The sequence below is a fragment of the Mesoplodon bidens genome, assembly GCF_964165515.1.
Source record: "Mesoplodon bidens genome assembly, chromosome: 10".
Lineage (NCBI taxonomy): Eukaryota > Metazoa > Chordata > Mammalia > Artiodactyla > Ziphiidae > Mesoplodon > Mesoplodon bidens.
This window is the reverse complement of record NC_138172.1, coordinates 56,422,004-56,447,725: the sequence shown is the minus strand read 5'-3', so window position 1 is coordinate 56,447,725 and position 25,722 is coordinate 56,422,004. Positions and strand designations below refer to the sequence as shown.

General features: G+C 36.2%; 1 protein-coding gene across 1 annotated transcript in view; it reads right to left on the bottom strand.

The window, feature by feature from the left end:
- Window positions 1-525: 525 nt before the first annotated feature.
- AZI2 (5-azacytidine induced 2) overlaps window positions 526-25,722 on the bottom strand; it is a 33,789-nt gene continuing 8,592 nt past the window's right edge. The window contains exons 2-8 of the mRNA XM_081245823.1: window positions 18,369-18,589; window positions 16,769-16,894; window positions 16,179-16,278; window positions 14,970-15,118; window positions 10,544-10,602; window positions 5,000-5,118; window positions 526-2,660 (exon numbers count right to left, since the gene is read on the bottom strand). Of these exons, the coding sequence (XP_081101949.1) occupies window positions 2,248-2,660; window positions 5,000-5,118; window positions 10,544-10,602; window positions 14,970-15,118; window positions 16,179-16,278; window positions 16,769-16,894; window positions 18,369-18,584 (1,182 nt within the window). The 5' untranslated portion in view covers window positions 18,585-18,589 and the 3' untranslated portion in view covers window positions 526-2,247. The remainder of the gene's footprint in view (window positions 2,661-4,999; window positions 5,119-10,543; window positions 10,603-14,969; window positions 15,119-16,178; window positions 16,279-16,768; window positions 16,895-18,368; window positions 18,590-25,722) is intronic.

The following is a 25,722-nucleotide window of genomic DNA, read 5'->3' as shown; positions in this document are numbered from 1 at the left end:
TTCTATTTTAGCTAATGGGGAGGATTGAGAGGTTTTTGTTGTTATCCATGTTCTTTTCACTGTTATGGATGTGCTGAATTGGGTTATCCTTATGAAAATCTGGAGGTTAAAGAAATTTTCAAGGGAAGTCCTTTGGAGCAAGCTTCAACTAGTATGAAACAAGTCAATACATTTTTCCATTTTAAATAAGCTACAGATGGGCCATTCTCTCACTTCTCTTTGAATCTTACCAATAACAGAAATGATCATAAAATACATTTAAAAATTCATGACTGGGAAAATTTCTTTTGGTTACTCTTTCCTAAATAGTTTTACATCATTTGTTTAGCACTTTAAACTGTCAAGAACATCAACCACTGATTTTCTAGCATACCTGTTTGATAGCTACCCTATTGTTTAGATGCAAAAGCACTGTCTCCATTCAGAAGTTGGTTTAACAAGACAAATGTCTGTTACATGAATCAGATTAACAACCTATAATTAGTACATGACCCTGGAATATTTAGGCAAGGACAATATTTCCACTTCAATTTCAAACAAAAATAATTTATTTTAAGTAATGTCTTGGCATTGTTCAAAACATTAATCAAGCCATTATGTCATACGACTTACTTTCTTTACAAAGGAAAATGCTCAATCTTGGTTTTAAAAAAGGCAAACCAGTAAGCTACATTAGAGATTAGATATAATGTACAGCCTATGCAGCCACATGACAAATAGTTTCTGCTGCTTTGTTATTACACAGGTAGTTGCTTCCTTCAGCTAAAGCCGGGAGTCTTGTATTTGTTTTATGCATATTGGGTTTTGTTCTATTACTTGGCAGGAGATGGTACTCCCTCGAGTCAGCTGTGTTCATTGGTCAGAATAAATTCCAGCATCTGACACCAACTCCATTAATCACAGACAAGCTTGAATAAGTGAGTAAGATAATAGACGAATATCTGGTGAATGGTGAACACTGTTTATATATGTATGCTATTCAGTTAATGTAGAAGAGATTTGAAATATTCTTTTGAGTCCAAGGTGTTTGCAACCATCTATCAAAAAGGATAAAGGCCTTCTACATGAAATGCTTTATCTCAGGCAAAAGATGTAGGAACGGAGACATATATTACTAATATTCTTAATACCACCACCCTGAAAGAATACAGAGAAATTTCCGTATAAAGCCATCCTTGTTACTTGTTTATAAATGATAGGCTCTTAGAATCAAAGCGCTGGGGGACATTTCATGATTATACTATATCATATATCAATACAGCACAGAATTTGGTTTCTAGGATTATAATTTCTAATTAATTAAAAACCACTTTCTCAATAAGTAAAATCATTACATTTCAAAACAAAGTTTAACCAGTTAATAAGCTGCTCTACGGAACAAGCAGGTGTAGACCCTTTGAAGAAAACGGCTTTATATAGTTAAACACCCATTGGGATTTTCACTATAGCACTGAAGGACAGATTACACTGAAGCCTTTGTGATACTATTCCTACTTCTAACTGGATAATGTATATGACTGTAATAGTTTATTCACACACCACATGGTTTTTCAACTATTTCATCACTTTTTTTCAATTAAGACTTGAGGGACGTACCAGGACAGAGTTGGCCTCAACAAGCAGATCACTTCAAGTCTTAAAATCCAAATTGTACTTTAAATTTTATCAACATCGTGATTAAAAAATGACTTTAAATCTTATACTTTGAGACACAACAGCACATATAGATGCAATAACCCAGATAATATTGTTCCACTGTAATCTCCTTATCCTTACGCATTATAAGGTCAGCAGAAATATAACCTAAGTCACGTTGCCGTTTTACTCCTTTATGCAACTTAAAGCAACTTAACATGCTTTTTCTCTGATACAATGGTCTCCTTTATTTTTATGAGTTAGGCATTTCACATGCTTTGTAAAACCGTGTCTGAAAACTTTCAATTCCATTCTTCACGTGAGGGACAGAAATGTACAATTATCATCAAAGGTAGAGTTGTCATTGTGAAACATCTTAGGTTTATTAATTAGTAACACATATCTGATTCTTAGCCAGAATATGGAGCTGGAGGGTGTTCTTTCATACTGAAAAATCAACTACATAATATGGTACATTATGTGCAAATGTAAATACCGAAGAACTCTGCAAAAGTTTAATCAAAATCTGCTTTCAGTTTGTTAATGATTTCCCAAGAAAATCACTGAGGGAGATACAGCAACCTCGTGAGAACATCATAAATCTCTTCATAATTAATTTTTATAATGGCAGTTTTGATTATGTTGATCCAAGTAATGCAGTAGTGGCAGGTTGGGTAAAGGCAAAGGTTTATTTTTAGTTTCCCCAAACGTGGTCTCACTTGATTTAGGAGGGCTTGGGAATACCCAAGAATTATCTTCCAGAGAATTTCTGCCATAAGAATTGTGTTCCTGAAAGTTTGTGCCATCGTGAGGAATGGATCGCTCATGATCTGTCCATGACTGGAGAGCTGCTTTCTCTGATAAAACCTTTGCATCTCCTGGTAAAGGGGAAGACGTGGTATGACAAAGAGTTTTGCCGTTTGGTGAGAGAGGGGCCTGTCTTTTGTACGTTGCAGTAAAATTCGTCAAGTGCAGTTTTGTGCTGTCTTTCCCAAGGTCTTCCATGCATCCTGCTGGGGCGCAAGCTGAAAAGAAAGCACAGGCTAAGCATCAGCTGTCCTGGTACTTATGATCATGAAACAGTAAACAAACACTTTGTTAACTTGGTTGATTCTAGAACTGGAAATGGACATTCCCCAGTTAGTGCGATCACTGTGGCAGTGTGACTTGAAGTTGACAGATGATCTCAGTTCTAATCCTGGACCCGCTATTTACTGACAGGGTGACACTTGACTGCTTGCTCCAGGTGTCACTTCTCTCGTCTGCAAAATGGACACAGGAATCTTGTCCCGCCCATTATCATAGTGAACATGAGGAAATTCCTATTTTAAAAAGCCGGAAACCAATTCACTTAAAATACAAGCAAAGACCCTGTTCCTGGCTCTTAATATGGCTGGAGAAGGCTTGCAGAATGTTTGTGTGTCAGTGGAGACTAAGAAAGCTGTTTTTAAGTTTTAAATATTTTGTTAGATATAATATTCCTTAGCTTTAGTCAAATCTGTTTTCCATAGGTGGTCCAAAAGTAAATTTTTCCAGAAATAACTACATTGTGAATTGGTGAGACCCAACTGAAATTTGATATATATTAAAGGCTTTTATGGATAAAACAATTTAAATTAAAAGCTATAAAATCATCTCATTTCTTGTCCAATATATATAATGGTAAATGTAAATTCTGCTATGGTCACAATATAGGTCAAAAAAAAAAAAAAGCAAAAAAAATGAGTTTAGTAACATGTAATGGCTTAGAAAACAGACCGCTCTCCAGCTGCTGTTCAGCCACAGACAACACAAAGCAAGGGTGTGCTTCCCTCCCTCTGCATTCCCTTTCCCCAGGCAGCAAAGACAAATTCACCCTCAGCCCAAGACGGATACCAAGTGCAACCAAGGCCTGACTCTAGTTTTAAAGGAGAAAGAAACTGAACCACATTAAAAAATAAGCTCATTGCCCCTTTTCTTGGGAGGAGGTGACAGTGCTCAGCTTCTGGACAGGGTGACATGTGGGTCTAGAGAAAAGGTGACCTGGGCTTACCTCTGGCCACTCCGCAAAGCACTCAGTTCTTTGTGGAGAGTGGTGGCCCCGGGCCTGGCACTGTCGTAGGAAACGTGCTAGAAACTTACGGTTCAAAGCAGGCAAAGACTGATCGTTCACCAGCTCAGAAGGGACATGACAGTAAGCATTTCCAAATGAGAAGACAGCATTTCTCCTTAATTATTTTTGGGAAGTTCTATTTAGTATATAAGACGCACACTGAAAACTCACTGAAAAATTACTCCATGAGTCTCGTTTAAGAGAGGTCTTATTTCTACCATCAACTTAAAGTTTTCTCATACGTAACCCTGGCCACTGGAAAACCTGAGGACAAATGAACCGTCAACTAAGTTGGGGCGTGCCAAAGCACCTTATTGTTTTGCCTGGTTCATAAGTAACTAACCCTAGAAACAGAAAGGCAATTCTGAATTTAGCTTTCTGTCCCAACGTGCAACGTCCCCCGCCCCACAGGAAACATTTCTGAGGAGGACTATTTATAAAATCTCTTGTGCCCTCTTTAGGAACAATCTGAGGTGCAAATGACAATTTTAAATTAATGATTTTTTTTTTTTAAAAAGTCACATCTCATCCTTTAAAAATAAAGTTTACGGCATTCAAATTTACATTACACAACTTTACAGGAATGCAACCATTACGTAATAAAAGGTACAAATGCACTGATTTTTCTCAGTATAGAAATAGCTTTGGCAAAGTAGCCACTACTAGTTAACCCAAAACTCAAGAAAAGGTTTAATCAGCCAAGCAGTTAAATATGAAAAGCAATGAAAAGTTTTGTTTGAAAGGGCTAAGTGAATAGCATCTACTCTCTATTCAAAACAATCTATCCTTTAAGGAAAGAAAAATTAAGTGTACAAAAAATGAAAATAACCAAATAACGCATCAGAGTTCTCTCTTTAAAAACAATTTAAAGAGCTACGTCTTTGGTGTATTCTGTAGCACTGGAATGAAAGTAGCTTTTGGTGTCTTTTTTTTTTTTTTTTTTTTTTTTTAATATATGAAGTAGTTGTGGTAAAAGGTCAACTAGAGCAAACTTAACACCTCAGCCTTGAACACATAAGCAACACTTGGCTGAGAAAAAAGCCACAAGGGGAAAAGAACACAGTACTGAAGAAACACACATCAGCAACACCTTTATGTGTGAAGTTGACCAGTATGAGGCTGAAGCCAGAGCAGAGAATGGGTGGCTGTGAATAGACTACATATACTTTGGCTTATCAAACTCATTTGATGAGATTTCAATAAGATACGATAACGAGCTGCTCTTTGAGCAGTTTGGCTGGAATCAGTGGTTTCCGGCAAACCCTGACTTGCCTTTCTTGATTGCAGTTGGGGTTTTCATCTTTCTTAGCAGTTCAGCTTGTACTTGAGTCACCAGATGTAAATTAGACATTTCTCTCTTCAGTTCCCAGTATGCACTTTGCATATTATCACTGAAATACAGGGTTTAAAAAAAAAATAAAGTTAATGGTTATTATTCTCGGTGGAGAGAAGGGAATAACTTTAAAATAGAAATAAGCTTATCTGCATTTCTGCTCAAATTCTTGTGCAATAATACAAATTAAGTAAAACTTCCTCATTAAATAATTACAGTATTTAAATAGAGCATTCTAACAAGTGAAAAAATCTTATTCACAATAACATTGACCTAATTTTTATCAATTAACTGAACTATATTAAACAGAAGGGTATTATAGAAAGTATTCTAACCAACGAGTTTAATAGTTCTCTTCTCAGGACTGAGATGTCATGGTAGCCTACGATGTGCAGTGGCGTTAATATATTTAATAGTAAGGGATATGGTCTTCACTTGCAAACCTGGTCAAGAATAAAGTGACATTCATTCATGGGTGGATTTTAAATTTGTATGTATCTTTTGATTATTCTGTCCTGATGCTGTGGATTGAAATGCTGTTATCAATTCTGAATGTACACCGAAGCCCACACTCAAATGAAATTTAGGTTTCGTGCATTCCGGTCTTTTATGTGTGACTGGGCTGTCTCATGTTGTTGGTGCTACACCGATGTGACATGACAGCACACACGCTGAGTTCCTGGTCCGGGAAAAGGAGCTGGAGAGAGGATCATGTGAGACACAAATACAAACTCCACAAATACCTCTCATAATTAAAAGCATCCTACCTCAGTCATCTGAGAAGTTATAAATCAGTTATGTTAAACCTAAGTTTACTGAGTTTCATCTTCCATTAAGCATTCTTATTCGCATATTTCATGATTTTTGTTTAGGTTCTTAGTTGCCCACTAAATAAATCAAAATCTTCAACACATATGTAAGCACTGATCTCATAGTGTTCAAACAACCCCTACTGCCTCTTAAAGATACTAGTGTAATTTTAGTGATAATGAAATCAAGTTAAACAGACATGTCACGTCATGCTTCAATTTTCTGTCTAGCTATAAACAAAAACCTTTAAACAAACTACAAGGATAACACTCTTCATATCTAAATCTAATATCTTATTCTAATTATGGAAACAGATATATTCAAAAACAGTTATTTTTAATTAGGACATTCCTTTTTTTGTCAAAATATTCCCATTCCACTCAGACTATAATTCTTTCAATAGGAGCAGGAGAATAAACTTTCTACTGCTTTTGAGAAAAATCTACTTGTTTTAATCTGTTGTAACGTCATTTGTTAACCAGTAGTCTATTAAAAAACACAGGGATTTTTGCAGGTTTTTGATAGGTGTGAAATAATTTCTTCACAAAAATTAGTTAACCACCTCTGCTTCGGCAGTCAACATCTGAGCCGTGTGCTACAATGAGTGTCTCACATAGGAACTGTCTGAGTTGTGAAGAGTCAGTGGTTCCTTGGTGCAATTCTGGGCATTCAGCATGCTTCCCAAAAAGAGTTACTCACACTACGTAGCAGCTAAGTGTAAACACTGTACATGTGCTAATTCATGCAGTCATGATATGAATCATACAGATTAAAAACAGTGGCTTGAGATGGTAAATCAGTACCTGACTTGGAGAAAAGCAAATACGGTACTCAAGACAGTGTTTGGATACTGGAATATCAAACATTTCATCATTCAAAATAGCTACCCATATAAAATAAGAGAAAATTATTAATAGAGGTGTTAATGCAGCACTAATACACATTTTCCAATTCAATTTAATGAACACTGCTTATAAATTAGGTGACACCAAAAACTAGGTCACCTAGTTTAACATATGTCTAATCTTTTTCTTTTGCCCTTAATGTCACCTGAATTGAAAACTACAGATATAAAAACCTAAAATTATTACTAAGTATAAGCTCTCCCTCTTGTGGATAACAAAGTAATGGCAGTTACTTTACACTTCACCATTTATATTAAAGTGCTATAGTCTTCAAAGTGTGTTAAAATTTTTAAAATTCTACTTGAACAAATCATTGCTTAAATAAGACTGGACAGTTGTCATCCACAGATCTTTAGCAGAGCTCCAGCTAACCTTTACTTATCCAGGTATTTTTGAGCCTATAAACTGTTCCCCTTCTACCTCGCACCAGCTGGGAATATAAATTAGTTAAATTTTGCTTTAAATACCATACAAGCAAAATCCTACTGATATATATAGTTGTGTACAAAGAACTCATAAAGCTACTTGAACACTGAGATGCAACACCAAAGCACCCCAAATGAGAACCCTAAGAAATAAGACAGATGAGACAAAAAGATAACGGTGGTTGAGCATGTACTATGTGCTAGACGGGCACCTCACCCCGTTCTCACACAAACGCGGCAACCTGGGAGCTCACTTCACACACAAGGAAGCAGGTGCAGGAGAACTTCCTGACTAACAAGCTGCTGTTCAAAGCTGCCTTTCAGCTATCCAGTCCTGTGACTGACTGCTGCCCTTTGTGGGTAACATTTTTCAAATCATCATAACCTTCAGCTTCATCACATGTTTACCAACTACTGACTTCCAACACAACCTTCTTCGTCCCAGTATAAAATTCCACACCTCTAAATTTTAAACGTAATGAAACCTGCTTATCCACATCTCAAGAAGGGGGCACATGTCCAGCTTACATGGTAAAAACTGTAAAAGCTCAGTTTTCTTAATTGACACTGTACGTTCAACTCTTTAATACTGAATGTTCCTTGTATAAGAAAAATCTACTTGATTTTTTTTTTTTTACTTCAGCCCTATTTTTCTTTAGCTTTTCAAAATTTATTGAGCTATTACATTCCCCAGAGGAATTAAAATGAAAGTATGGGATAGTCTTAGCCAAGAACTAGAGACTTAGAAATGTATATCTTGACAACTGTGATTTCTTCAAACAAGCATCTTTCAAATATTTTTAATTGTAAGGCACAGCAGGCAGTCATTTTACACTGCAACCCATATTCTGTTATGTTTTATTCTGTTTTATTTCTTATTTCTAAAATGCTTGTCTTAACTCACAAAATTTCATGATCAACTAAGGCAACACAGCACAGTGTGAAAAACACTAACCTAATCCCTATTTTCTAAACCAAGAATTTGCATCTGAAGAAGTTACCCCATACCTAGATCTGGCTTAAGAACTGAAGGCAACAACATAAAGATAACCCCAACTAGTACACTGGCAGGACACTGGCCAAGTTTCTGATGGGCAGGGCTGTTATTGTTAAATGATATTGTATACAATGAGGAACATATAAAAGGCCTCCAGTAATTAAAATGTTCACTCAGGAAACAATATGGGGAACAATACCTTGTTCCCCTGGCAATATGATGGAGGAAATGCAAAGAAGGAGGTGTTCCAAAAAGGGGAGTTTTCCAAATAACTGGAAAATAATCCTTAAAAATACCTAAACTTTTAGTTAATGGTTTTATGGAAACATTCCTATGTACTTTTCTCCTAATATAGTAAACTTAATTTAGCATCTGAATTGTTCCATTTAGAAGTGGATGACATAACTTAAAGACTAATAAAACAGGACTATAAACTGTAAATAGGTATAAATGATAAGGTAAAGGAAAAACAAGATAAAATGCAGTCAGGAATGAGGCTAACATAAAAATGCATGATATAAAGTTTACCAAGGGTAAGCTACAAGTTTGGTTATTAGTTTTCTAGTTGCTAACCAGAAGAGGGAGAGCTAATCAGTTCTGCAATCCACGCTGCTATGGGTTCGCAAACACAGAAATGTACTTGAGCACTGGGGAGCCATTAGGACCCGCTTTAATTACACAGTTCTTTAACATACAGAAACTCTTAGACTGAACTTAATTCATTCTAAAATCTTTTTCTCTCAGGTGATACCCTGAATTGATACTGAGCTTTAGAGAATTCAAAACTGTACTTCAAAGCCAAAATTACATAGTTCTCAGCCTCAGAAACCAGACTCATCTCTTGGGGCCTTCCTCCTCCTCCAAATCCTGGCCTAGAGATCCTTCACTATCTTTTTAGTTATATGATGCCTTCAAACACACATCTTTTTGGTGGGTGGCGGACAACTTTTCAAGTTATTCTCAAAAGAAGTGATCCAAATTATGTAACACTGCCCATGAATGGAAGCAGAAGCCCTGTTCTATACCATGTACTTCTAATAAACTATTTATATAAGCCCTTTTATTTGACCTACTGATTCTAACATGCTTCTTTCCAAAAATGGTTTAAGGCGGCTTATAAAAATGACAAATACAACAAAATTAGTAAGGGGAAACCTAGGTTGACAGGAAGAAAGAAGGTAACTGACATAGAAGACACCTTGGGAAAATAATTCACATGGACGCTATACTAGACACATGTTTTAAAAAAAAGGAAAAACTTCCTTGCTGGATACTTAGATGAAAATTGAAGGCATAAGTGAACTACTGTTTGAATGGCAGGGCTGAGTAGCTGCAATAGACTCTGGCCCATGACGCCTATAATACTTACTGCTGGCCCTTCACACAGGAAGAGGGGCTGCACCGTGTTTGCTCATACTGTTTTCCCCAACTGAGCGTTTCTCTCCATTAGATTTTTGATAGGAGGAATAGGTATGAGATAATTCAGTAAATTTTGGAAGTCAAATGAGTCTGTTTCATTGGGTGGAAGCATCCATGCAGAGGGGGGATGCTAACATAGCAGAACAAAAATTATCAGATAAAACAATGCACTTATGTTACTTAAATAAAAATGATATATATATTTGAGGAAAAAAAGGGCCAAAGTAACATACATGAACTCTGATAGCTACACTTTTTTTTTTTTTTTTTTTTTTTGCGGTACGCGGGCCTCTCACTGTTGTGGCCTCTCCCGTTGTGGAGCACAGGCTCTGGACGCGCAGGCCCAGCGGCCATGGCTCACGGGCCCAGCCGCTCCGCGGCATGTGGGATCTTCCCGGACCGGGGCACGAACCCGTGTCCCCTGCATCGGCAGGCGGACTTCTCAACCACTGTGCCACCAGGGAAGCCCATGATAGCTTATTTTATTCTTACCCCAAGAGGATAGTTCTCTTAAAATTCTTGTCGTATCAAAGACAAAGGCTGTCCACGTTTGCCCTTAAGACAAAGTGATATTGCTGTGTATGGAAATGCATAATTCTTCATGTAAAAATCAGGATTACAGAATACTTCTGCACAACTAGCTCCCTAAAATCCTATCTAAAATATTACTGAATGTTCAAAAATTTTATCTAAGGCATCACAATATGCACCTTTCTACTGCTCAAGTTCAAGCCTGTTGTTAAGGAACAGTTAAATATTTTTTATAAATACATTGTGATCAGAAATTACATGCAGTACCCAAATAGTGTCAATCTGTTTTTAAGGTCAAATCATAACAGAAATCTATGTACCTATACAAAGTGGCCTACAGAATAATCATTATTGTTATATAATGTATTATTATTCAATGCTGAAGGATGTTCATACCTTGAAATGCTTAGTCTTTGGAGATCTCTGCTCTTCAGATTGTCTTCCTGAGATGGATACTGTCATTGTTTAAAAAACAGTTTAAAAGTTGTAATTGTTACCTTCTATTTATTCTCAGTACTTTATTACCCTACACGTGCTTCACCTTTTACAGAATACATCTGTAACTGTACAGCATAAAACTAGTATCTTATATTCAATTTTAATGAAATAACTCCAAATCTATACCAGATATTTCTAAATCATTTCCAATTATTTAAAGCCAGTAATGCTTTAATTTTCTTTAAAAAATACACTTGCTCTCACATAAAAGACCTTGGAGTCTTACAAAATGTATTTCTGATGATACCAATCTGAAATCTATATTCAAAAAAGGGTAACAAATTTATCAAATTACTGTTTCTTCAGGTATAGCTGAGTGAATTCCACCAGAAAATGGAAGTTTATTGGTATTTCACTTTTTGGTATTATTACAAAGAAGTACCAAAATTTAACAGGTTATTGTTTAAAAAGATTAACATAAATTTCTTCTTTCCACAAGAAAATGACAGGGAAAGGACTTCATAAAGTCCTTATATACTTCTAAGTTTTAGTAGTTTAGGTTATAGATGACAAAAAGAACCTATAAAAGATATTTAAAAGTGGACTTAATACATTTAAGATAACTCTGTAACACACTTGTTCGCAATGCATTCAATTCAGGGTCTATAACAAATAAAAATGACTACCACAGGCACTAATTCTATTAGCAGAAATGGCCACTATAAACTAAGAGAACAAAATTTAACTTTACCATTTCTTATTTATATAATCTAAATGATATTTTTTAAAGTGGAACACTAAAAAGCCAGAAAAGGACTTCACGAGTCCTCTGAGTTTGGGAGTGTAAAATATCAAAATGTACTACAGAAGTTAAAGTGTCTTTGGATCTGATTGTTCAGAAAATACCAACTAAATACTGTCAATGATTTAGTTGCATCTCAGGGAGCCCTGTGGACAGGGGAAATAGAACTGGCCCACAAGTCAGAGGAAGTCTGACCACTAACAAAGCACATAACCTTGGACATTTTCCTTTCCTGTTCCTCACAGGAAATGAAGGAATCAGATCAAGTCACTTTTCGTTTCTCTGTATAATTAATTTAAAATGTACATTTTAATTACTGTATACTTATACATATATGCACAATGGAAACCTTCCTTGTTTTTAAAGCCAATGGTAGTAAACAAAACAAAACAAAAAACCTAACAGTTTTGCTTGGTGAAGTATTTCTCCAGCTACCACCTAATAATTCAGAAAATCTAACGTAAATTAGCAAAAAGCACAAAGGAATTGTCTCTAATACTCAAAGATCCTGTCCCGGCCAGTCGTCAGTTTGCCATGTTCTAAAGGCAGTAATGGATGTTTCCCAACTTGTGCCATCTGATGTTGGAGTTTCACATAAATGGGCCCATAGCTACAAAATCCTGGGAAACACTGTTCAAGTTAAATAGGTTCCTGTACTTCAGGACTGCTCAGAACCTTTAGTACACACAGCACACTGTGCATCTCTAAAGAGGCTGTTATTGGCTACCTTAGGCATCTACACCAACTCCATTTACTGAGCCAGTGTTTCCTATGCTTTGGTCCTAGTGTCTGTTTTTCTCAAAGGATCCACTGTTCTGAATATAAGTGGCTGGAAAACTGGAGGATACAGAAAGTAAAGAAGGCCCATAGTGGAACTGACCCTGGAACCTTGACCTCATTAATACCAAACACTCAATCAACTGAGTTCACTAAGTACTTTAAAAAAAAAAAGCAAAGCCCCCAAAGCCCCACTATTCTGTCCATGTAGGATGCTATTTCACACTTCAGAAGGTGTTATAAAATATGTTTCACAGAAAGTACCATCTTAAAAATATTTGTAAGTATAGCTACAGTAGATATAAGTAAGGTTATTAATGTGAACATAAATTTTCTCTCCATAGCTTGCTCTTTGACTCCCATATCCAAGAGGACTCTGACCAGTAACACCTTTGAAACAAGATTGAAATGTACACATCCCACAATACCAAGATTTAAACTTGGAACCCTTGATAAATTGATAAATTTCCACTCCATCTTTCCCTGGTTCATATCTTTATATTAGTTGTGAGCATTTTTGACTTTAAATCTCCCCTCCCCCAGCCAAATAAATTCCTATGAAGGGACCGTGTCTTAAATCCCCTTTTCAAAAAAACAATTCCTCCCTTACCTCACCTTCAACTCTTAAAGTTTCTTAGTCTCTCAGATTCAATTTCATCAGCAATAAAACAAGTGATTTCTAAAGTTTCTTCTACCTTCAAGTCTGTTTCTGATTTGTGAAAGATGAATTAAACTAAAAGCAAATTTATCCTCTAGCACCACCTAGTGGAAAACAAATAATAAGAACTGAACTGTATTAACACATATCACATACACACCCCTAAAGCGCTGCTTTTCTGGATTACCCTAATTAATTTTTTTGAAACACATTCACTTATTGAATACCCTATGTACTAGGCACCATGCTGCTTAGATATTTAATGTCAAGTTTATAGAAAAAAAGCTCAGTTAAATGAGTTTGCTAATGTCACAGTAAGCAACATAATCATGAACCAAGTTTTTATGATCCCATGGTTCTGCTTCCTACTCTACAAGGAGATATCCATTATTTATAAAAGCTATCAAATCATTTCAAGTAGAAAGTATATACTGACAATTGTAATTCAGAGCTTCAAGATGCAGAGCTTTTCCTGCAAGCACATCTTTTCAAAAGAAGCCTCTCAAGGGCTACGGCAACTGGGCTTGCAAGACAGGATGCGGGAAGCTACTAAAGGAATTGTGCGTGTAATCACGGGTGCAAAGCTAGGAAAATCAACTTCAGATGTCAAGTAGGAAAAACAATTTTTTTTTGCTCTAATGGGAGGTGATAGTAATTTTTATAGTGGGTGTTTCCCCTTTATCAGGTCTGGGGGCTCCAAATCAAGTTCTTAATGTCCAGTTCACAAGAATTCACCGGGTAAAGGCCAAGGCAGGATGCTGTATTATTCTTAATGCCTGTCTCATTCTTAACCAGTGGTCACCTTCAGTAAAGACCACATTAGAGACGAGAGACCTGTCGGCTCATCTAAGGATACTTGGGACTCAGGGCAGAGTGCTGGCTGGCAGTGAGCCACCTCCTCTTTCAGGTGGTGGCTGCTCAGAAGAACCTAGGGTGGGGACATAGCTCCTTAGTAGTGCTGGATACTCTGATGGGCAAAATGTTGACCTGAGGAATAATTATCTAAGTGGCTACCTTAGTTTGAAATACATAAGTGTATAGAATGTATATAATGGCTATTGAACTCCAGACTACTAAACTTTTCAATTTCTTGTAATAACTATTTTAAACTTTGTGTTTGGAGTATTGCTCCCACACTGCTCTGCTTCTCTACCATTCCTTCTTTTTATTCTCAGCATTGTCATGACATTGAAAACATTTATCCAAGCTTTTCTGAACCCAATGTAAACTTGTCCCTCAGTATCCTATCCAGGGGACACTGGTTCTAGGATCTGCAGTGGGTACCAAAATCTGCGTATGTTCAAGTCCCACAGTCGTCCCTCTGTATCCTCGGGTCAGCATCCATGGATTCAACCAACAATGGATAGCGTAGTCTACAACCTGTGGTGGCCTCGATCCACAGATGTGGAACCCACAGATACCAAAGACCGACTGTATACTTACTGAAAACAATCCTTGTATAAGCAGACCTCCACGGGTCACAATCCCATTGTTCAGGGATCACTGTATTAGTAGACAGACTCTGGGTGAGGACCTGAGAGGCAACTTATGTTTCAGTGGATGACTTCAGGCTAACCACACTTTAGCAGCTCAGCAGGGTTTTTGTTTTGCTCCCCACTCCCACCCCCCGCTCCGCCAACCCCAATTCTTGCATTCTCAGCTATTTGCTGAAAATTAAAGTTGCTCCAAAAGTATTAGACTTCTGAGAATTAGTGGATGCTGTAAAGTTTTGTTTTAATAATTCTAAAAGCAAGTCTCCTGTCATGTCTAAATTAATCCAATTATTACGTTAAATGAAGTGGGAAACTTAAAACCTGAGTTCTCTTTAAACTTTACAGAGAAAAAAATGACTTAAGGAAACTGAAGGAAACGAAGTCTGAAAGAACAGCTTTAATTAATAAACTAATAAGGTTTTTAAAAATTAGCTTTTAAACAAAAAAATCATAATTCTGGGATTATGCTAAAAGTATACAGTTATCATTTTAGCAAAAATGATTAAAGGGGAAGATAAAGGTGTATTTTCAGATAATGTGACTCTAAGAAGTTATAATTTATGTCAACTCTATGATTTAACACTTAGTTATAAATCCTACATATGATGCACACATATGCATGCTGAATTTCTCAATTCAATAATTTTGTAATACCGTTTGTCTGGCTTTTTGTAGCTCTATTTTGAGATCTCTACATTCTTTCCTCATCAGTTCCAGTTCTTGTTCCAAACCATGGATCTTCAGGTCACAGCTCAACTTTTCCACCTCCCAGTTGGATGAAGGTGGATTTAAATTTCTTATCACTAAAAAAAGGACGGACATTAAAATTGTTACTTCTGACTTCTACATTGGTTGCAATTCGAAAAAGATTATGCTAATAAAATGCAGGTTAAAAGAAAAACCAATATAAAACTTGAACAATTACTAAGTTTCTGAAAAACAGCAATTACTTTCAAGTATCTATGCTAGTAAGAAATCTAGCAATCTTATTTTAGAATGTATTAATTACCCCATCCCTGATTTTTGGTTTAGGATAAAGAGCAAATTTGTCAGCCTGAAACTTTAAAATATACAACACATATCAAGCATATGCTGAAATTATAGATGGATGAATAATCTATATACATCAAGGTTAAGAGTGATAAGAATTAAATGAAGTGAGTAAACTGATGCTCACTCAGCTCATCACTCCATCTAGTCCCTTTAGACAGTATAAAGTTTGACCATCAGGCCTAGAACATAACTTCCAAACAATTTTATTCATAAACATTCCACTGTACAAACTCAATACCACTGAATATGGACTAACCCTTGACTTGGTTCCTTAGGCTCTGTACATAGAAAAAGCCCCAATCAGCTGCCATGAGAGATCTCACCTCAATCTCCCATCAAAAGGTTTCTCAGAGGCCTACTCGTCAGCTTGTCTCATCAGAGTGAATGTGCATGGGAGCAGGCTAATACCCGCATCTCCCACTCTTAACTTTTCAACATAGCATCTCATCTGCACATTGTAACAACCTTTAGAAATTGGGGTGGGGGGGAAGCAACTGTAACTACTCAATGACAGGGCATCTAGCAGTGGGCAAGAGGCTTTGGAGAGGATGAGGTTCTACTCCTTTCTTCATCTACTTCACTGCAAACTAGCCCTCAATAAAAACCATCAAATTTTCCCTAGGAAAAGTACAATTTATATTCAAGGAAAAGTTAAAAGTTGATATTTTGTAAAAGCGCAATTAATATAAGCCTAAAAATTAAAAAATAAGTCCTTAGGATACAGATATAGAAAACTGATCATGGATATAACACAGGAATGGAAAAATGTATTAATTGCGTTAGAATTTATAACAAGTTTAAGTGGCCTACCCTGCTGAGTTTCCACCTCTGTCCTCAGCTGGAGGAGTTCTACTTCTTTAGATTGTAGCTGTTCATTCAATACTTTCAAAGATTCAGAGTTGTCTTTATTCTAGTTAAGTAGAGAAAATGCCAAATTACATTCAATAAAATCTATAGGTTGGTATTATACTATAAATTAATTTTCAGGCAGATGTTGAAAAAACTGATTCTAGCCTTTGAAAAGCAAGGTGGGAAATGAGCTCAGTTTTTCACTAATCTCTTTTTCTAACTTAGGACATATTATTCACTGGCTTTTTTAAAAAAACACAGTGATAAACTCTACTAAGTCATGATTTTTCAAAAAAAGTTAGTGGTGTTAGATGTACTTAAGACCTAAACATCAAAAAAAAAAAAAAAGACCTAAACATAATTACATATTGAGTACTTATTTTGTATAGAAATAACTTACAAATATTCCTATCAAAATTTTCTATTTTTGCCTTGAGCATGCAATTTTTTTAATCTAATAAGTGTAAATATCTCTCATTTCTAACTTTAACCTCTTGAAGGAGAAAACCCATTTACAATATACAGATACCATCCTTTTCAAACCAACTTACCATTTTATCCAATTTGCTCTTCAAATTATCTCTGTCAATGCAAACCTCTCGATATGCATGGTAGGCCTTATTTACTTGTTCTCGTCCCACAGAACTTGTTTCTTCATCCTTTCGAGCTCCTATAAGCTAATGGTATAAAATTAGAAGACAAAGCTTAAGAGGATATTCTACATAAGAAAATAAGTCAGTCTTCTATGGCTCCACAACTTACCTTAATTACTCTAATGCAGGGAATAAAGCCTGGACTACAATTAAGTGAACATTTCACTTCCACACAATTAAGCTTTACTGATTAAGAAAGTAAAAAGTACAGAACAGATATTTTAAAAACTCTTCTTTCAGGCTTTTACTTAATCAGTATCTTATACTTTGTAGTAACTATTTATAATATTAATTCGTCATACTAAACACAGTACATCATTCTTTTATAGTGCTTATGTGTTTTCCAAGCCAGCACAGAGTATTTAATTTCCATCATCAGAAAAGTATCAAGTTAGTGTGTACTTGACATTTTAAGGAATAGACGTGTTAGTTCAAGTCCTATATTATTCCAGAAGAGAAATTATTAGGATTGTTGGTCACAAAGTACAGAAATATGTCCAATGTTACTTATACCAAATCACATTTTTCTATTGACTTTTAGAATAAACCTAACTACAAGCTCCAAAATGTTACCTTTTGTCACTCTATCCAGTATGTCACAATTTTATTTAATAGTCATTAAGAAAATTCATACGAATACAAAGGAATTGATTATTTTTAAAACTGAGTCTTTTCTTACTTCCTCCAAATGAGTGAAACTCTACCAAGCCCTATCCTTAAGTTTTTATAACTAGATCATTTCCTTCCCCCTTTGTGCAAGCTGCTGTCTGTAACATACCACTACACTGAAGATCTAAGGATCATAAACTATGATCTGAAGAAAAATGAACTAAGTTAAACTTTAAAAATAAATGGATGCGTGAAGAAGATTTCCCAATAAATGGATGAGTGAGGAAGATTTCCCAATAAGCTAAGTAGATCTGATGATTTATAATTGAATCAGCTACCTTGCTTATGTATTCTATAACAGTTTCTGCATTAAAAGGTGTAAACAGAAGACATTAATTCATCAGTTAAATGCATTCTTATTACGTGTGTTCAAGAACAAAGAAGAATGTTGAGGTAAAGAAGATGTCAGTCCTGGTAAAATTTCAGTACTGATGAAAACATTATTAAACATATCAGAACAATGTTCCAGGAACTTCTTCCTTTGACACTTCATTTCCTTTGTTGGTATATAATTTTTTGCACATATTTAAAACTCCTGAATAAAATACATACAGCTATGAAGGTAAGGCAATCTGAAAAAAAGAGGTAAGAAAAATATTTGAACTTTAATCCCTTCATGTTGTTAATCCTATTCTGCAAATATTCACCAAGCACTATGATAAGTGAAACACAGTAGGCTAAGTAAAATGCCCAGAGTTTTGAGATTAGCAGGGAGTTATCCTTAGAAATTTGGTACTCATGGAAGACAGAGCAGAAAAATATTTAAAATTTCAAATGCTTTGAATTATTAAGTCACAAACATAATGAAGGTAGTAAATAGATAAATTACCTTTTCTTCCAAAACTCTTATTCTTTTTTTTAAGAAAGAGTTCTCTTTCTCTGAATCCTTAAGTCGTTTTTTGATGTCTTCATATGCAGTGACAAGGGCAAAATGTGAAGCAACAGATTCATCTCCTGAATATATTGAGACTGGAGTCACTGTATCTCTCCTATGGGCTTTTTCATGATTCAGAATGCAGATATCATCTTCTACCAGTGCATCCATGACAGCTATTTAAAAACATAAAACAGAATGTCTCATTGAATAAATGAGCAGAAAAAAGAAGGTATATTTAGAATAATGTGAATATTGGGGAAATGTTTAAAAACTCCTATTTCTTTTTCATTTTTTATTGAGATACAGTTGATGTATAATACTATGTAAGTTTCAGGTGTACAACACAGTGATTCACAATTTTAAAGGTTATATTCCATTTATAATTATTATAAAGTATTAGCTATATTTCCTGTGCTATACAATATATCCTTGTAGATCATTTTATACATAGTAGTTTGTACCTCTTAACTTCCTACCCCTATCTTGCCCCTCCCCCATTCCCTCTCCTCACTGGTAACCACTAGTTTGTTCTCTATACCTGTTTCTCTGTTATATTCACTAGTTTATTTTTTAGATTTCACATATAAGTGATACCATACAGTATTTGTCTTTCTCTGTCTGACTTGTTTCACTAAGCATAATACCCTCCAAATCCATCCATGTTGTTGCAAATGGCAAAATTTCATTCTTTTTTATGGCTGAGTAGTATTCATTCCATTGTACATATATACCACATCTTTTTTTCTCCATTCATCTGTCGATGGACACTTAGGTTGCTTGCTTCCACATCTTGACTATTGTAAATAGTACTATGAACACTGGGGTGCATGTATCTTTCTGAATTAGTGTTTTTACTTTTTTGGATATATACCCAGGAGTGAACTTGCTGGGTTATATGGTAACTCTATTTTTAGTTTTTTGAGAAACCTTCATACTCTTTCCACAGTAGTTGCACCAATGGCTTCTTGATGATAGCCATTCTGACAGATGTGAGATGATTTCTCATTGTAGTCTGAATTTGCATTTCTCTGACGATTAATGATGTTGAGCATGTTTTCCTGTGACTGTTGGCCATCTGCATTTGGAAAAATGTCTATTCAGGTCTTCCGTCCATTTTTTAATCAGGTTGTTTGTTTTTTTGATGTTGAGTTGTATGAGGTGTTTACATATTTTGGATATTAACCCCTTATCGGTCATAACACTTGGAAATATTTTCTCCCATTCAGTAGGTTGTCTTTTCATTTTGTGGATTATTTCCTTTGCTGTGAAAAAGCTTTTAAGTTTATTTAGGTCCCATTTGTGAATTTCTGCTTTTGTTTCCTTTGCTTTAGGAGATAGATCCAAAAAAAAAAAAATACTGCTATGAATTACGTCAAAGAGTGTTCCAACTGTTCTCTTCTTTATAGTTTCAGGTCTTACATTTAAGTCTTAATCCATTTTGAGTTTATTTTTGTATATCTTGTTAGAGAATGTTCTAATTTCATTCTTTTATATTAATTGTCCAGTTTTCCCAGCAACAGTTATTGAAGAGACTGTCTTTTCTCCATTGTTAACATTTTTTTTGTTTTTTACTTAAGTATAGTTGATTTACAATGTTCTGTTAGCTTCAGGTATACAGCACAGTGATTCAGTTTATGTATATATAATATGCACACACACACACACACGCCTGTAATGTTTGTTTTGCTTTATTTCAGACAACATGAATACTAAGGGAAGGTTTTGTTTGTTGTTTTCAGGGTCTGGTCTTCCATCATTGTCTATTTGCTTTTCTGATTTTATAACTGAAAGCTTCCAATTGCTCTCAACTAAAGTCAGAGTTTGGCATGTCCACTGATTTGTTTATATCTAGGATTATAGGAAAGTTAGGCAAAAGTAAATGTGTTTACTACAAATCTGAGTAGTTGAAACCTATGATTCAGTCATTCTTCACCAACACCAATTTAACGATTTCTAACCATGTAGGCCAACTCCTTAAGTTAGATTCTTTGCCAGTTTATCAAGAAAGTCGAAAAATACCCCAATATCCTACAATATCCCCCCAAAATGGCAGATCCTCATAACGATAATTAACTCCTGCTGCTTCCAGTACAAAACTGCACTTTCTCCTAATGATGGATAAAGAGTAAAGTTTTCTTCCTCTGAAGGGTTTACTTTTTCTTCTCTGGATTCAACTCTGTTCCAAAATAACAGTAAACTTAATTCGAATCACATTGCTAGTAGCTGAAATCCTCATATTTCCTTTCCAAAAGGAAAGTATGGGTTATTCCCATACTGCAAACCTCAAGTAGGCATATGTGTTTCTAAGACTCTTTCACACACACATTATATCTTAAAAGAGGAACAAGCAGAATAAGAGCACATGGCTAGTGGATGCAGTCTAGCTTAAGGAGAAGTAAAATTGTGCCTATCTTAGACATCTGACTTAAAATGTCTTAATATCCAACCAAATGGACAGGACTTATTCAACTGGAATCATTCTTTTTTTCCCTAAAGACAGCTGAAAAACAAACTGCTCTACAGAGTTGAAACAGATGGTATCCCACAGTTTGTGCACTTTGAGGATCCAAGCCTGTATGCTTTTGCTTTACACAAAGTTCTAACTAGGTCAGCAGTGTGACTTCCTACTCATTCATTTTTATCATGAAACAATCATTTACTCAGCAAGGAAAACCCAATGTGGGAGACGGCTGTGCAGTAAAATAATTGTTATGCCATAAAGGGAAGTAATATATTTGAGATAATACAGAATGCTATGAGGATTGAGGGGTGGGGAGGAGTAGGAATTTTTAAAGAAGGTACTGGGGAAAGATCAAATGACTCTTAACCCTGCATTCTTAGGTGAAGAGTGTGGTTATTTTTATTGTACTTTCTGTACTTAAACACTAACAGTTTGCTAACTTCCAGCAGGGGTAACAAGTTCAAGGGCCTGAAAGAGTGCGGAAAAAGAATGAGGAGGGGAATGACAAGAGATGAGATTGGAAAAACAGAATGGAGACCAATGGAGGTTGACCTTTACGATAAAGAGACTATAGGATTTGGTCCCCATTCTGTGGAATTTAAGAAAAACCTGGACATGATTCAAGAATGTGAGAAATACTTATACAACAACTATAAAATATATTTGTAATCAAATGAACTACTTAGTATTATGCTAAGTGTTTTACAAATGTTATCCCCATTAACTCTCATGATTACCCTATGAGGTAGGAAAATCTTATTACACCCATTTCACAGATGGAAAAACTGGGACCCATAAAGGTTATGAAGTTTAACCAAGATCAGCACAAAAACTTGGATTTCAGAGCCTGAACTATTAGTACTTTTCCCTCCCCACTGAATCTTTTTTTGTGTGTGTGTGCGGTACGCGGGCCTCTCACCGTTGTGGCCTCTCCCGTTGCGGAGCACAGGCTCCAGGCACGCAGGCTCAGCGGCCATGGCTCACGGGCCCAGCCTCTCCGCGGCATGTGGGATCTTCCTGGACCGGGGCACGAACCCGTGTCCCCTGCATCGGCAGGCAGACTCTCAACCACTGCGCCACCAGGGAAGCCCACCCAATGAATCTTTTACACACTAAATTCATCAAGAACTACAAAAGTAGGAACCTTTTGGAAGGTTTTTAAGTACCTTATATGGAAGGGAGTGTAATGATTTAACAATGTCACATTTTATGAAGTATGATAACTGGTCATTTTGAGGATAAAATGTGTAGTCAGATTGCTTATTTTATATACTTATATTTGTTGCCTATTTTATTTATAAATCACCCAAAGTTGCATATGGTCTCTCTCTAAATACAAGAAAACATTATTTGCCTAAAAAAGCTTTTTTCAAGTTTTATGTCATTATTCTATACACTATAAACATGACTTGGAATACACTGTCCTAAAAAATTGCTTATCTGTCTTAAAAAGTATATGAGAAATAGCCAAGCACACCAAAGAGAAAATCCACTTGCATCACAGATATGCATCAAATTTTAATAGTTGTCATTTAAATTTGTTATGAAATGAGAATGAAAATTTAATTTATATCCTTGCAAAAATAAATATAAAATCACATAAGTATCAGAAATATTAATGCTTATCATATTACTCCATACACACCCAACTTCTGGAGATTAAAAGCTGCAGGGCCAGGAAAATGAGATCTCAGAAAGGTACAAATAATAGAAGGCAGATATCCCACTGTATTTATTACTATACTGAAAGGAAAACTGCTAGCAAAGTAAAAAAACAGGTTATGTGTAACCTTTGGCTTTATTGCTAATGCAAGCATCCTTCCTCAACCTTATTTCTACAGAGAAGTAAAGGGAGCTGCAGTAGCCTACCTCGCAGTAAAGTAAGATTCAGTTTTATATACTTTGTGATGAAATGCCTCTTCATGGGTATCCAAAGTATCTGGCCCGGAAAATTTGATTTTCTGCATAAATGGTAAAAGCATAATTGGCTATTATTATACTTAAACTAGATGAAGCTAGCTTTAACATTTGCGAAAATTTATACTGTATCTAACCTTATTTACCATAACTTAAATTATCTTAAAATAACAAACCTGTGTTTACTTTAATCTTTAAAAAGTGAGTACCATGAGCAGAATATTATTATCAAAGATTAGAATGATCAAAAGATTAGACAGTATTTTAAATAGCCTAGCAGGAATTGATAATATTAATTTTTAAAACTTAACAAATGTCAAAAATATTATCCCAAGATTAAGTGGGCCTCTCTCTACCATGAAAGTCAATGATAAATGTATCCTACAGGAACATGCAACACAAAAAATGGTCTTTTACAAGAATATTCTAAGAAACTGGAGCTGACCTAGAGCAGTGTTTGCAAAGTGAGGAATGGATAACTGCCTTAGAATCATTTAGCCTTCTCTTCAAAACTACTGATTGCTAGGCTCCAGTGCAGATCTATGCAAATCAGAATGTTGGGGTGAAAATCATCAAACTGAACTGTCAGTAATCAGTCCATGTGACTTTAAGTCCCATTCCAATTTAAGGACCGCTACTGTAGTGGAAACAGAGCTAAGTGGAGACTACGTGATTTACAGAATCCCGATGATAACTAGTACTCCTAAACATTTGTGGGCACGGTTAGTTCTATGTTATCCGTTGGTAAACATCACCTAACTTTTCTTTTTTTTTTTTTTGAACATCTTTATTGGAGTATAATTGCTGTACAACAGTGTCATCACCTAACTTTTGCATGGAGATTTTGTTCTTATTACAGAAAGTTACTTCATATTCATCATTTCATCTTACCACAATAATAAAGGAGGGTGAGATATATTTATCTATAGACAAATAAATTTATATATAATCATGAAAACATTTTATATATTTGGCAATTAGATTTTGTTTCTTTTCAGAGGTTTACATAAGAGAAGTACAAATTAAAAGAGAATTAGAGGGCTTCCCTGGTGGCGCAGTGGTTGAGAGTCTGCCTGCCGATGCAGGGGATGTGCCCCGGTCCGGGAAGATCCCACATGCCGCGGAGCGGCTGGGCCCGTGAGCCATGGCCGCTGGGCTTGCGCGTCCGGAGCCTGTGCTCCGCAACGGGAGAGGCCACAACAGTGAGAGGCCCGCGTACCGCAAAAAAAAAAAAAAAGAGAGAATTAGAAAGGACTGAGGTGAAAGATGTTGACAATTGCTGAGAACAATGAAATTCCCAAGAACGATTAAAAGTTGTTGTGATCACCCAATTCCAGTGTGGGGGAGGAGGCATTTCCACACCATCAGCAAGCAATGCTCTGGACACCAGCTGGGTGCCCTACAATTCAACTCAATTCTGACACAATCTACCTAAAGATGGCATGGGATTCCACACATAAAGGGCTCAGTCCCACAAGACTTCCCTCTACTTCAGAAGCCAACGGCAAGCCCAAGTTGCTACCTGTACTTCTGAGGGACCAGCTGCAAACTGGAGGTTCCAATGATTCCCTCCAATTCAGGATGCCAATCACCAAGTCCAGGTTGTTACCTGTACTTCTGATCAACTGGCTGTAAATCAGAGGTGCCCACAACGTTCTTGAATTTGATTAACTTGCTAGAGCAGCTTAGAGAACCAAAGAAACCCATTTACTCACTTCATTACTGTTTATTATGAAGGATATTAAAGGGTATGAATCAACAGCCACGTGTAGAGATACACAGGGCCAGGTGCTAACAAAGGAGCTTCTGGCCTCCTGGAGTTTGGGGCCAGCATGGTGGCATGTGGAAATGTTCTGGTTCACCAACCTGGAAGCTCTCTAAACCCTCCCCTCTTTGGGTTTTTATGGAGGCCTCATTACATAGTCATGATTGATTAAATCACTGGCAACTGATTCAACATATCTCACCCTCCCACCCTCCATCCCCCAGGTCAATGGGACTGAAAGTTCTAATTCTCTAATCACCTGGTGAGTTCCCCTGGCAACCAGCCCTCATCCTGTGGTGCTTTCCAAAAGTCACCTCATTAACATAAATCCAGTCAAGGTGGAAAGTCTCCTGTTATAAGTAACAAGATACCCATTTATGTCACCTTGATGTCTCTGAAAAGGTTTCAGAAACTGAGGACAAGAGACCAAATATTATGGCAAAAGATGCTCCCATGGCTCTTATCCCTCAGGTAATTCCAAGCGTTTGGGGAGCTGTGGGCCAAGGAACCATGGATGAAGACCAAATGTATATGAGAAATATATTTTGGTCAGCTGAGTGACCACATATGTTTTTCTTACAAATCACAATATCACAATATTAATGGAGAAAGATGGGCACAATCTGACAGATGAGGTGGGTAGAAAAGAGAATAGCAGTCGCTGAAGGCTAGGGAAGAGATGTAAAAAGAAGAAGAAAAAAATTCAAACATTATTGATCAGAATTCATCTTAGGAGACCATAAATTTCAGTCTTTTCTACAATCAACTTTGAGAGGACCCTCAGTTGAGGTATGCTATACATACTGGGGTGTGAGAGACTAGAAAACATAGAATTATTTTCTGACACCAGATTAGTCTTTTTTCTAGGAAAAAAATGATTATCCTGTTGTATTTAATCACCTTAATATTTCCTATTTATTGCTCACTAACCATGTGACAGGTACTACTGCTTCTGCATAGTAGGGGAGAATTCACCCCCCCCAAAATATGTCTCTTTGGTTATGTTCTAAGAAACAAGAGAGGTGAGGAAAAACTGTTAAGACCAAGTAGGAGTTACCGTTTTGTAAGAAATTCACATTTATAAGGGAAATATCCATTTGTGAGGTTGTTTCCCTCTCTCTTCCAGAAAGCGGAGGATGACCAAACGTCTAGAAACTCTTATA